The following is a 14,213-nucleotide window of genomic DNA, read 5'->3' as shown; positions in this document are numbered from 1 at the left end:
TGCCTTAGTAGGAGAGCTGTGTTTTCCCTGCTGCCTGGAGAACATGCTCCTTCATGCAAAAGATTATAAACTAAACCTTGTATTTTCATTTGTTAGAGGATGTGTGTGTTTGCATGCAGGGTGCATATTACAGGGGAGCAAGGGAGGGCTCAGCTCCCCTGAATGAGACGTTAGCCTCCCTAAATACAACAAAAGTCTAGCTTTGGGGGGGGTCTCTACATTTAACAATTTTTGTATTTTTAAAATGCAGTGGTAAATATTAAAATAAAAGCTTCCAAATTAAACAAATGCCCCCACCTCTCTCATGGTTAAAGCCATTTATTTCTATGTGGTGGTGCTGTCCACTCAGTAGTGCTGAATTTCATCCTCATCTGAGCTCCTTTATGCATCGATTTTCCTTTGTACTTCCTAATTTTCACCATTTGTTTGACATGACAAAAAATAGCCTTTATCCCAATACATTAGATTTATCAGTTGATTTATTATTGTTTGCTTTTATCGGTCAGCTGTTTATAGAGCGCTCATTACTTTGTTTTTCAGGTGCACGCAGGTACTGGTGTTTCCACATCTGTGGCCAGAAGTAGCAGACCGTTTATTTAGTTTTATTATTTTTTACCAAAAATTATTTTCTTTCCTGTATCAGCTGATGATGGCCAACAATATCACTAGACAACTAGCCTACAGCTAGACACCAATGCGCATCCGATCCATCCAACAAGTACGTTAATGACAGTAGGCCTATAGTTAGCTCTTTCAGTTAGAAGCATTCGAACATGTTTTGATTCAACTCATGTATTATATTGAATGTAGGCTACCTGTTCTGCGTGTGTTCATGTGTGTAAAATTGCCTCGGCTGAGAGGGTAGGCTACCAGCAGTGGTGTAGGCCTAGTGGAGGGTAAACGCAAGTAAACACTGTTTACCCACCTTTTTCAGAAAAATGCATTTATTTTATTTTATTTAACCTTTATTTAACTAGGCAAGTCAATTAAGAACAAATTCTTAGTTACAATGACGGCCTACCAAAAGGCATTAAAAATAAATTAAATTAAAATATAGGACAAAACACACATCACGACAAAGAGAGACAACACAACACTACAAAAAGAGAGACCTAAGACAACAACATAGCATGGCAGCAACACATGACAACACAGCATGGTAGCAACACAACATGACAACAACATGATAGCAACACAACATAGCAGCAGCACAACATGGTAGCAGCACAAAACAGGGTACAAACATTATTAGGCACAGACAACAGCACAAAGAGCAAGAATGTAGAGACAACAATACATCACACAAAGCAGCCACAACTGTCAGTAAGAGTGTCCATGAATGAAGAGAATGAGATGAAACTGTCCAGTTTGAGTGTTTGTTGCAGCTCATTCCAGTCGCTAGCTGCAGCGAATTGAAAAGACAAGCAACCCAGGGATGTGTGTGCTTTGGGGACCTTTAACAGAATGTGACTGGCAGAATGGGTGTTGTATGTGGAGGATGAGGGCTGCAGTAGATATCTCAGATAGGGGGAGCGAGGCCTAAGAGGGTTTTATAATTAAGCATCAACCAGCAGGTCTTGCGAGAGGTATACAGAGATGACCAGTACAGAAGAGTATAGAGTGCTGTGATGTGATGTGTTCTATAAGGAGCATTGGTGGCAAATCTGATGGGCGAATGGTAAAGAATATCTAGCCGCTCGAGAGCACCCTTACCTGCCGATCTATAAATTATGTCTCCATAATCTAGCATGGGTAGGATGGTCATCTGAATCAGGGTTAGTTTGGCAGCTGGGGTGAAAGAGGAGCGATTACGATAGAGGAAACCAAGTCTAGATTTAATTTTAGCCTGCAGCTTTGATATGTGCTGAGAGAAGGGCAGTGTACCATCTAGCCATACTCTCAAGTACGTATATGAGGTGACTACCTCAAGCTCTAAACCCTAGGAGATAGTAATCACACCTGTGGGGAGAGGGGCATTCTTCTTACCAAACCACATGACCTTTGTTTTGGAGGTGTTCAGAACAAGGTTAAGGGCAGAGAAAGCTTGTTGGACATTAAGAACGCTTTGTTGTAGAGCGTTTAACACAAAATCAGAGGAGGGGCCAGCTAAGTACAAGATTGTATCATCTGCATATAAATAGATGAGAGTTTCCTACTGCCTGAACAATGTTGTTGATGTACATTGAGAAGAGCGTGGGGCCTAAGATCGAGCCTTGCGGTACTCCCTTGGTGACAGGCAGTGGCTGAGGCAGCAGATGTTCTGAATTTATACACTGCACTCTTTGAGAGAGGTAGTTACCAAACCAGGACAAAGACCCCTCAGAGACACCAATACTCCTTAGCTGGCCCACAGGAAAGTATGCATTGAAAGTATAGGGAGCATTACTTTTTTCACCACAACCAGCAATCAGAGTTTAACCACCTATTTTTTCACCACTACATCACTGGCTACCGGTAGGCCTGTTTGAAGTTCCTGGTAATACACATTGTAGCCTAGTCTAGTAAGTTGACCATGTGTGTTAGGGTGACCATCCTGTTTTTCCCAGGACATTTTCAGCCCCATTTCAGGTGTCCTGACTTTCAGACTACAAAAAAGGTACATTTGTCAGCAAGACGCATCAATTTATGTATGCCTAATCAATGACAAACATTGAATGTCATTAGGAACACTTTTTGGTGTTAACAGATGTCTATTTCCATTGATCAAATGGCAAGTATACATGCAGTTTGGGTGATGGTATTATTTTGGAGTGGATGAACATGCACTACCTGATCTACTTTTGAAGTAGGTGCCAGGTAGCCTACTTTTGAAGTGATTTGTTTGACGATCAGATGAAAATATCTTGAGTGTTTGTGTTCATACCACAATTAAAGCTATTTCATTTTTACCATTTTAATCGTGTCTTTATTATTAGGCCCATAAAATGTGTTCAAGCAGTGCACTCAATAGAGACTCCCTGAATGTCATGGTGTAATTTGCACTCTGTGAGAGATTTACCGGACCCATATGCATTGGGTACATGACCGATTAGGGGGTCCATCCATGGTGCTTAGAATGACAGAAATCACATTTAGATTATGGTAATTCCTCTTAACAGAATATGCTATTCCTGTAATGAAGCAGCCAATAAAACGTCATTTTCAAACATTTGCCAAAATGAGAGCGGTTCTGTATTTGACAGAAAATCTCCATTAGAAACTTAGAAAGAAGTGGAATCTAAAGATACAACCGCAAGAATGAGTTGCTGATATGACTAGGATACACCTACAAGGTGTATATATGTGTCTATCTGGCATAGGCTGGTGGTCTCACATTTGTTGAATTTAGATGATTTTTATCACTTTAATGTAGATTTGTATGATTAACTAAGTGACAGGGATTTGTAGAAATGAAAACATTATCATTGAAATGAAACTGTTCCACGAAAATGTGCATATTCAATCATAACTAGTACTCAGATAGGTAAAATTGTAGGATAAATTCTAAGCTTCCATAAACTTGAAACACAGATGCTGCCTATGAAGTAGGCTACTTATAAAATAATTGCCTCCATCGTCAGATTTTGCCTATAGGCTACTTTGAAGCAAGGTAAGTAGACATGCCTCATAATATGAAGTAAAACTTGCCGGTTTCAAACAATTAAGTATGCCTCCAGCTCACATGTTAATGCACTGATAGTCTGTTGCCTACACTTAAATGGTGAATCGGAGGCGAGCATTAAATTATCAGTTGAGAAATGATTTACTCCAGCAGCAACCAGCTGCTGTAGAAATACTAATCAAAATATACTTTGTATGCTGTGTGTGTAATAGTTGTGTTGGATAAGTAAGATACATGAAGGCTAATTAAAATACATATGCCAAATGGACTACCGACGTAATTCCGGTCAAGGATTTTTTTTCAACTGGCTCCTCCTTCACGATGTCCCCTGAATGCCCACCCGCTAGCCTGCTAGCCACGGCCCGCTAGCTGTCTAGAGCACTGTTAGCTTCAGAGGCTCGTCGGACAAATTGCGGAGAATTTTTTTGGCCACTATACCTATTTTGCCAATTGGCCTGGTTTACCACAAGGAGCCCTGCTGATCCGTCCTCTGAACCGGAATCCCCAACAGAAGTCAGCTAGCCAATGCTAGCAGTCATCAGCTACCTTTAGCCCAGACAACTCTCGCCAGTCTTCACAGCGCGACTCAAACCAGAGCAAATCATACTTATTTTTCTCCATATCCCTGGATTCCTACCGCAAGCTCTGCACCTTTTTTTCACCTGGATCATCGCAACTAGCTAGCTGCCATCCGAGTGGCCACTCCTGGCTCACATCTCTGTCCCGAAGCAACAAGCAATTAGCCTGGAGCTAGCCTTGCTAGGCCCATCTGATAGGCCCATCTCCCGAAGAGGTCCATCAGCCACTCCTTGGGCTTCAATACCTAGTTTGCCGATTGGCCTGGACCCCTACCGACCCATCATGACTGGACTACCGACTTGATTCACCCGAGGGGGTTTCTCAACTGGCTCCTCCATTGTGACGTCCCCTGAATGCACATCCGCTAGCCTGCTTGCCGCGGCCAGCTAGCTGTCTAGAGCGCATCGGACTGTTAGCTTAAGAGGCCCATCGGACAAATTCTTTGGCCACTATACCTATTTTGCCAATTGGCCTGGTTTACCACACGGAGCCATGCTGATCCGTCTGCCGACGTAACAGCACGAGGGGGCCACAACAGACTTTCTTCCGTTGCGACGTCCCTCAAAGGCCCTTCTGTTAGCTTGCTGGCCCCGGCTCGCTAGCTGCCTAATATGATCAATCGGCTACACATGCCTCTCCCTAACGTCAATATGCCTTGTCCATTGCTGTTTTGGTTAGTAATTATTGCCTTATTTCACTGTAGAGCCTCTAGCCCTGCTCAATACGCATTAGTTAACACTTTAGTTCCACCTCCCACACATGCGGTGACATCAACTGGTTTAAATTATATTTCTAGAGACAATATCTCTTTCATCATCACTCTATGCACAGCTGTACCCCCACTGTATTCACATCCTATCATACCTTTGTCTGTACATTATGCCTTGAATCTATTCTACCATGCCCAGAAATCTGCTCCTTTTACTCTCTGTTCTGAACGTACTAGATTACCTGTTCTTTTATCCTTTAGCCATACCCTTATCCTACACCTCCTCTGTTCCTCTAGTGATGTGGAGGTTAATCCAGGCCCTGCAGTGCCTAGCTCCACTCCCATTCCCCGGGCGCTCTCATTTGTTGACTTCTGTAACCGTAAAAGACTTGGTTTCATGCATGTTAACATTAGAAGCCTCCTCGCTAAGTTTGTTTTATTCACTGCCCTAGCACACTCTGCCAACCCTGATGTCCCAGCCGTGTCTGAATCCTGGCTTAGGAAGACCACCAAAACCCCTGAAATTTCAATCCCTAACTATAACATTTTCTGACAAGAAATTTGCAGGGATAGCCTGCAGAGTTCTGTCTTACTATCCAGGTCTGTGCCCAAACAATTTGAGCTTCTACTTTAAAAAAATCCACTTCTTTGGAAACAAGTCTCTTACCGTAGCCGCTTGCTTTAGACCACCTTATGCACCCAGCTGTGCCCTGGACAATGAATTGATTGCCCCCCATCTATCTTCTGAGCTCATGCTGTTGGGTGACCTAAACTGGGACACGCTTAACACCCCGGCCATCCTACAATCTAAGCTCGATGCTCTCAATCTCACACAAATTATCAATGAACCCACCAGGTACAACCCCAAATCCGTATACACGGGCACCCTCATAGATATCATCCTAACCAACATGGCCTCCAAATACACCTCTGCTGTCTTCAACTAGGATCTCAGCGATCACTGCCTCATTGTCTGTGTCCGTAATGGCTCTGCGGTCAAGCGACCACCCCTCATCACTATCAAACGCTCCCTAAGACACTTTCTAATCGACCAGGCCCAGGTATCCTGGAAGGATATTGACCTCATCCTGTCAGTAGAGGATGCCTGGTTGTTCTTTAAAAGTGTCTTCCTCACCATCTTAAATAAGCATGCCCCGTTCAAAAAATGTTGAACCAGGAACAGATATAGCCCTTGGTTCACTCCAGACCTGACTGCCCTTGACCAGCACAAAAACATCCTGTGGCATTCTGCATTAGCATCGAATAGCCCCCGCGATATGCAACTTTTCAGGGAAGTTAGGAACCAATACACAGGCAGGAAAGCAAAGGCTAGCTTTTTCAAACAGAAATTTGCATCCTGTAGCACAAACTCCAAAAAGTTCTGGGACACTGTAAAGTCCATAGAGAATAAGAGCACCTCCTCCCAGCTGCCCACTGCACTGAGGCTAGGAAACACTGTCACCATCGATAAATCTACGATAATTGAGAATTTCAAAAAGCATTTTTCTGGCCATGCGTTCCACCTGGCTACCACACTGGCTCCAGGTCATCTATAAATTGTTGCTAGGTAAATACCCGCCTTATCTCAGCTCACTGGTCACCATAGCAGCACCCACCCGCAGCACGCGCTCCAGCAGGTATATTTCACTTGTCACCCCCAAAGCCAATTCCTCCTTCGGCCGCCTTTCCTTCCAAATCTCTGCTGCCAATGACTGGAACAAACTGCAAAAATCACTGAAGCTGGAGACTCATATCTCCCTCACTAGCTCACAGATCATAGCACATGTACATAGCCAATCTGTAAATAGCCCATCCAGATACCTCATCACCATATTGTTATTTATTTGATTTTATTTGCTCCTTTGCACCGCAGCACCACTACTTGCACACTCATCTTCTATACATCTATCACCCCAGTGTTTAATTTGCCATACTGTAATAATTTCACCCCTATGGCCTATTTATTGCCTCACCCCCCCCTTATCCTACCTCATTTGCACACACTGTATATAGACTTTCTCTATTGTATTATTGACTGTATGTTTGTTTATTCCATGTGTAACTCTGTGTTGTTGTTTGTGTCACACTGCTTTGCTTTATCTTGGCCAGGCCGCAGTTGTAAATGAGAACTTGTTCTCAACTAGCCTACCTGGTTAAATAAAGGTTAAAAAAAATAATAATAAATTACTTCCACAAAATTATGCAAATTAATCTATAGACCAATAAGCATCAGGTCAAATGTATTTATATCTACAAGTATTTCCATAAATTATTTAGCAATGGTATTTATTTTGTATTTTTTTACAGCCAAATTGTGGCCCCCTCTTGATGGTGGAGAGGACATTTTTTTAAATCTTGCAATTCTACACGTTCTGCCATGGGCGGAGAGAAGTATTGTGCAATGTTACAGCTAATTTCCTGCAAACCTACCCATTTTGCGACCGCTTATGCCTGGAACTGGCCTTGTGTGTATGTGTGTGTGTTTGCGTGTGTTTGTGCCTGCATGCATCTCTGTGTGTGTAGACTGAATGAGTTTGTATGAGTATTGAGTAAGCCTTACACACCCTTTTGATTTCAAAATTCCACTGTTGTTACACGTCTCAAATGATAGGCTGCTATATCAACAGTATCGAGAGGTCGTTCAGAGTTCATTGTGGTTTTGACTACTCTCTCTCTTTCCGTGTGTTGAATGTTTCTTGGTTGGCTAGCTGCTGTGACAATAATAATAATAATCTATACAATATTAAGTTGACAGACACAATCAATTCCTTATTCTATATGATGAAGAGGAATGCCTGTTCGTATAATATGGTTCTTTCTGAGCATGCTTTGTCACTTTGCACCCTGACCCCACCCTGAATAGAAAGACCCTGGCGAGTCAAGGGTTTCTTGAAGTTTCTTGTTGGTTCATTTTTATGTTGTTGTTTTCTCAATGTTTCCTTTGACAGATGTTGGATGGACTCCGTCGGCGGCACGGCTCTCGCCCCTCCCCCCGGCCCCTGTCACTCAACTTCACCACCTTCTCAGCCCCGCCCCCAAGCCATGATGTGGACAATAGCGATCATCCAATCAGGAGGTGAGGATCAACTCCAAGGATTAACATTCAGGGTGGTCATAAAACTATAGCCAGTCTGAAATCAACCCCAAGCCCGATTTCTTATGTAGTGGATGGCAGATGATACTACGGAGAGTTGCCCTGCCATCTCAATAGTACACCTAACATGCAATAACTGGAAATAAAAAAAGATGGGTGTAAGCGATAGGGCAGAAACTCCAGTTTGCATGTCAACGGGTAAGATTTGAGCATATTGCTTATAGTTATCCAATCCTTACCCACCTGTCCCTACTCCCTCTAAGGATTGTATAAGTGTGCAACACATCTGGCCTATTGGCTAATGGGTATTTGAACTTTGATTCATTGTCTGTGTGTAACATTTTGCTGGCCTTACGCAACATTGCTGAGTTGTTTCATCAGTTATTACTGAAAAGTTCTGCAGGAATGGCTAAAGGGAGTAATCAAAAGAAGAGACTGAGTGTGGGGTTTTGTGAGTTGAGGTATAGTGAAACACACAGAGAGAGATCAGAACAGCACAGAAAATGTGGTTACACCCTGTGTGTGTAGTGTTTGTGTTTGAGTGTGTGTGTGCTTGTGTATGTGTGTGTGTGTGTGTGTGCATGCTGGTGTGTATGAGCTTGTTTCTATGTCTATCCAAATGCCTATGCGTACTCCATGCCTGTGTGTGTTCCTGTGTCTGTGAGAGTGGGAGTGGGGTGTTGAAAAGGTCTATTGTTCAGTGGTCTGGTGTCAGCAGACTTCTCCTGGACTGTGTGAGTTTGACCAGAAACACAAGCATTTATTCACACTGTACTTTAACCCCTCCACCGATCAGAATACACATTTTCAATCTGTTTCACCAATCAGACAACCTCTAACCTTCTAACCAACCAGACTTCAACCCTTTAACTGCCCTCACTAATCATATCACTGTATTTTATCTATTTTCTGTGCGGTAATTTCCACCTCTGTCTTTTTAGTCTTTCTCCCATCAGAGCATTGCTTTCTCGTCTCATTCCCGACCGTGTTGCTCATAACCAATGATACAGGGTCAGATCGTTTTCATCCTACGACCGCTTAAGGTTACGATTGGGGGTTGGGTAATCTGATCCTAGATCTGTTTTTAACCTCAAACTGTCTTGTGTTTCTAACAGGAGAGCCTAGAAGCCCAGCGAGGCTACTTCCTTTATCCTAGCTTGTCTCGTTGCATCTTTTGACCCGCGATACATCCCCTACCATGCAGGAAACCGTCTCTCATTGTGCCTTATTGTGTCACTGTTTCCGGTCCCTGTTTTTGTTGTCAAAGAGCTAGACTTCTTCCTGTTAAGCTCATGGTGTCGCTATCAGGTAAACAGCAAAAAATAATTGTAGTTCCCTTTCTCTGCAGTCCCATATACATTTGATTTTGTGCTGTGAATGAATTTATTGTATTTGTATGTCTGCATATATGTGTGTATCAGTGGAGGCTGCTGAGGGGAGGACGGCTCATAATAAACCATGTGTTTGATGTATTTCATACCATTCCACTAATTCCGCTCCAGCCAGGGGAGGGGTAGAGCAAGGAAATGGTATTGTTTTTTTTCTCCTGAGACCTCAGACAATAAGCAATAGTTACAGACCATGGCCCCTCCTTCTTCCTCCTCCCCTCACCCCTCTCTCTCTTCTCCTCAGTGTCACATTGAGTCTTCTGCTCTGGTCTCTGCCTCGGCCAGATGCACAGTCTCTCTTCCGTCTTTCACTTTACACTCTTGGTTCATACTCTTCGCTTCTCTTCACACCCCCACCCCTCTCTCTATTCCCCTATTTGAATGATCTCTTTCTTGTTCAGTTTCTTGTCTTTGCTGTAGCTCAATGCTTAGTCTGTTGTCTTTCTCTCTCTCCCTCCCTCTCTTCCGTCATGAGAACTCTACACAGGCTGAAGTTGATGAGCTCTCCCAGTCTTAGTGAGCTAGGAAAGAGTGAGAAGGGATCACCGGAGGAGAGAGGAGAGAAACAGAAGAGGGCTGGGGCCAACTCTACCTGGAACAGGTATGCTGCAGCCTGACCATGCATGTGGTCTGTGCTTGAGATGAATATTAAATATAATTTAATGGTTAAATGGAATCTGAGTGGTACATGTTGATGTTTGTGTGTGTGTCCCCTAGCATCCACAATGCTGTCATTGCCGTCTTCCAGAAGAAAGGTCTGGCTGACAATGAACTCTATGTCCTCAATGAAGGTGTCAGGTGAGTTACAAACACAAGCAAACACACACCTGTTTGCTAGCATGGCGTTTATCTGCTAAGTGTGTGTGTGTGTATGTGTGTGTGTGTGTGTTTGTGGGAGGCCATGTGGTCTTGCCAGATATCTCATTATCTTTCAAGACCAGACCAGAGCTGTCAGTTCTGTCATGTCAGCCTCGATTACAGCCCAGTAAACAACTGAAGTCACGCATATCACACACTATAGAAGAAAACCAACAGGCCAGAGAGCTGAGTCAATCATACACAGCAAATTCTTCAGTGTTAAACACTGGGCCCGTGTCTATATGGGTCCACACTTGAAGGTGTGATCTTTAGTCTGAACCAGGTCTATGTTTGATCATTTCATTGCAGAGGTCGGTGAGGGGTCTCTACCAGGTCGTTTGTGTTGTTGGGTGGTTCTTGGCTGTTCACAGGTCTTGGCGTGCCTCCCCACTGATTACCTCGTGGCCCCCTGTACTGACTTGGTGATAGAATTGAGGGTGCTGGGAGGGGTGAAGACGGTTTGGAGGGTTCGAGGGGTCAGGGCTGAGGCTAGCTTGCTGCTATGCGGGATTATGGGTAGGGAGGGCTAAGGAGGATGGATCTGGGCCACTAAGAAGCAGGGGGAGGAGTTATCATTTGGTAATTTTTGACCTGGGGTTTAATGGGAGTGGAGGTGGCTAGGAAGGGATTTGTTGGGATGGGGCAGAGATAGAGGGGCCGGCAGGGGTAGGGGCTGTTTCTGGAAGGTCTTGGGTGGAGTGGGACATATTGGGAAGTGGGTTGGGCATTACCTGTGGAAAGGTCTGGTTCTGGATCTTCGTTGTCTGGCGGAGTGGGTTGGTGGGGTTGGGATTTGGGTTAGGGTTGGTGGCGCTGTCCCTTGCTCTGCCGGCATAGGAACTGGGGCAGGTTCTGAAGTAGGTGGCCGCCTATCCCGCACAGGTTGCAGGGGCGTGTGGAGGTACAGTCTGAGTTGGGATGCTTGTCTTTACAGATCTTGCAGATGATGGCTGTGCAGGCCTCGGCCAGATGGTCCAGTTCCTGCACAGTTTGGTCATGCCGTAGTAGTGGACGGAGACTCTGTTGTTCCCCAGCGTGATGGTGCTTGGGAGGTGTTGGACTCTGCCCACTCAGGTTGGGTGTTGTCTTAACTGGACCAGCCATTTTTGTGCAGCAGTCCAGGACCCTCCTTGCCACTGACTTGAGGGTGGCGAACCTGCTTAACCAAACATGCATGTCATAGGCCTGGATGCATTCATTGTTAACCGTACCGTAACTATCTTGGATTCTGTGTCGGAAAGGAGGTATGCTCTGATTCTGTTAAATGAGGCTGAATCTTTACAATCTCTGAATTTTTACCAAAACTGTTCCAGTGATTGGGGGGTCTTGAAACTGGCTTAAAATGATTCCTGTGGCCCCTGGGGTTTCACCAGGCAGTTCCTGCTGAATTCCAGGCGGGCCATGGTTTCTGGTCTGGCGGTTATGGTTGCTGTTGCTGCTCCTTGGCGATTGGTGGCTCCGTCCTCAGCAGCCTCCTTGTTGGGGATCAGCTTTAGCCTCACCGTGTTGTAGCAGCACATCGCTCCTAGGTTCATCCCGGCCATCTCGCTCAGGTGCGTGCTGTTTTGGGTCTTGATGATGCCTGGTCTGGTTGTTGGTCTGCTCCAATCCTACTACACAGTAATATACACAGAGGTGAAAGTAGATTTAATTTCTTCCCTGTACGGGATCTCCTATCATCGAATGATCTCATGTCAGCATTTATAAAGACTTCAGAACTGGCAGCAGACATGCTCAACTTGAATTAACATAACCGTACATCACTTCAACTGGTACAACACTTATACTCACTGGTGGCCAAAAATAACTAATTGAAAGCCATGCCCCCACTAAGCCACGCCTCCAATATAATTTCCCAATGTGCCTTGCCTTTCGGGTGAATCGCAGATATACCACCCATGACTGTATTTGTTAGTGAAAAAGACATGGTTGTTGAATTTGTTCATTTATTGTCCTGTGGACTTCACCAAGTCAGGTCCTACTGCAGGCGAATATTGTCATTCAAATTAAATTGTTTATGACAATACATACAGTACATTCGGTAAGCACACAGACCCCTTGACTTTTTCCACATTTTGTTACGTTACAGCCTTATTCTAAAATGGATTCCATTATTTTTTTTCCTCAGCAATCCCCATAACAAGAAAGCGAAAAAACAGGTTTTTAGAAATGTTTGCAAATGTAACAAAATATATGCATTTACATAAGTATTCAGACCCTTTCCTATTAGACTCGAAATTGAGCTCAGGTGCATCCTGTTTCCATTGATCATCCTTGAGATGTTTCTATAACTTGATTGGAGTCCACCTATGGTGAATTCAATTGATTGGACATAATTTGGAAAGGCACCCACCTAAGGTCCCACAGTTGACAGCATGTCAGAGCAAAAACCAAGCCATGAGGTCGAAGGAATTGTCTGTAGAGCTCCGAGACAGCATTTTGTCGAGGCACAGATCTGGGGAAGGGTTCCAAAAAATATCTGCAGTTTTGAAGGTCTCAAGAACACAGGGCCTCCATCATTCTTAAATGGAAGAACTTTGGAACCACCAAGACTCTTCCTAGAGCTGGCCGCCTGGCCAAACTGAGCAATTGGGGGAGAAGGGCATTGGTCAGGGAAGTGACCAAGAACCCTATGGCCACTCTGACAGAGCTCCAGAGTTCCTCTGTGGAGATGGGAGAACCTTCCAGAAGGACAACCATCTCTGCAGCACTCCACCAATCAGGTCTTTATGGTTGAGTAGCCAGACGGAGCCACTCCTCAGTAAAAGGCACATGACAGCCCGCTTGGAGTTTGCTCAAAAGACACCCAAAGGACTCAGATCATGAGAAACAAGATTCTCTGGTCTGATGAAACCAAGATCGAACTTTTTGACCTGAGTGCCATGCGTCACGTCTGGAGGAAGCCAGGCACCATCCCTACTGTGAAGCATGGTGTTGGCAGCATCATGCTGTGGGAATTTTCTTTCTGCGGCAGTGACTGGGAGACTAGTCAGGATCGAGGGAAAGATGAACGGAGCAAAGTACAGAGAGATTCTTGATGAAAACCTGCTCCAGAGCGTTCAGGACTTCAGACTGGGTGAAAGTTCACCCTCTAACAGGACAACGACCATAAGCACACAGCCAAGACAACGCAGGAGTGGCTTCTGGGACAAGTCTCTAAATGTCCTTGAGTGGCCCAGCCAGAGCACAGACTTGAACCCGATCGAAAATCTCTGGAGAGACCTGAAAATAGCTGTGCAGCTACGCTCCCCATCCAACCTGACAGATTTTGAGAGGATCTGCAGAGAAGAATGGGAGAAACTCCCCAAATACAGGTGTGCCAAGCTTGTAGCATCATATCCAAGAAGACTCAAGGCTGTAATCGCTGCCAAAAGTGCTTCAACAAAGTACTGAGTAAAGGGTCTGAATACTTATGGAAATGTGGTGTTGTGGAAATTCTTACACAGGGACTTTCAAAGTCAATCTTAAATTAATCATTATTTATTGTCAGCGCGCTGCAGAGGTTCCAACCAACTCGATGCACCATAGTACACATGTCAATCAGAAACTCTGCCTGGGCAGATCCAGCAGGTGTCTTATATACGGCTATACACAGACATTTGGGGAAGGGTTCCAAAAAGACCTTATGTTATATTTATATGTTATATTTGCATGATTTAGCATAATTAATTCATCATTACCGCTTTGTTTCATTCATGTGACAGGTCAGTACTGGTTCATAACATGTGACAGACCAATACCTCATGAGGCTTCTTCTCTGTAAGCTGAGACCTTGAAATTGAGATATCTTTTGTTCGTTATCAAAACAAGGTCTGGGTGTACCGCCAAATTGCAGCTACTGATAGTGAGGATTTGTACAGTCAGCCACTTGCATGAACACAGAAATTGTTTATTAGAACAGCACATGAATAGATAATCTTAGGAACTCATGGCAGGTTGAATTACAGGTTCAGATATCAGAGGAGAGCTGGGGGAACATATGGA

The 14,213-nt window shown here is 44.3% G+C and overlaps 1 protein-coding gene across 1 annotated transcript in view; it reads left to right on the top strand.

Annotated features, from left to right (window-relative positions):
* LOC112218662 (proline-rich protein 5) overlaps nucleotides 1–14,213 on the top strand; it is a 56,322-nt gene that overhangs the window by 25,726 nt on the left and 16,383 nt on the right. Inside the window, 3 exon segments of the mRNA XM_024379656.2 lie at nucleotides 7,838–7,965; nucleotides 9,847–9,972; nucleotides 10,089–10,169. Of these exon segments, the coding sequence (XP_024235424.2) occupies nucleotides 7,838–7,965; nucleotides 9,847–9,972; nucleotides 10,089–10,169 (335 nt within the window).

The sequence above is a fragment of the Oncorhynchus tshawytscha genome, linkage group LG19, assembly GCF_018296145.1.
Source record: "Oncorhynchus tshawytscha isolate Ot180627B linkage group LG19, Otsh_v2.0, whole genome shotgun sequence".
Classification (NCBI taxonomy): domain Eukaryota; kingdom Metazoa; phylum Chordata; class Actinopteri; order Salmoniformes; family Salmonidae; genus Oncorhynchus; species Oncorhynchus tshawytscha.
Note: the sequence above shows the minus strand (reverse complement) of the source record. Positions and strands in the feature narration are given on the sequence as shown.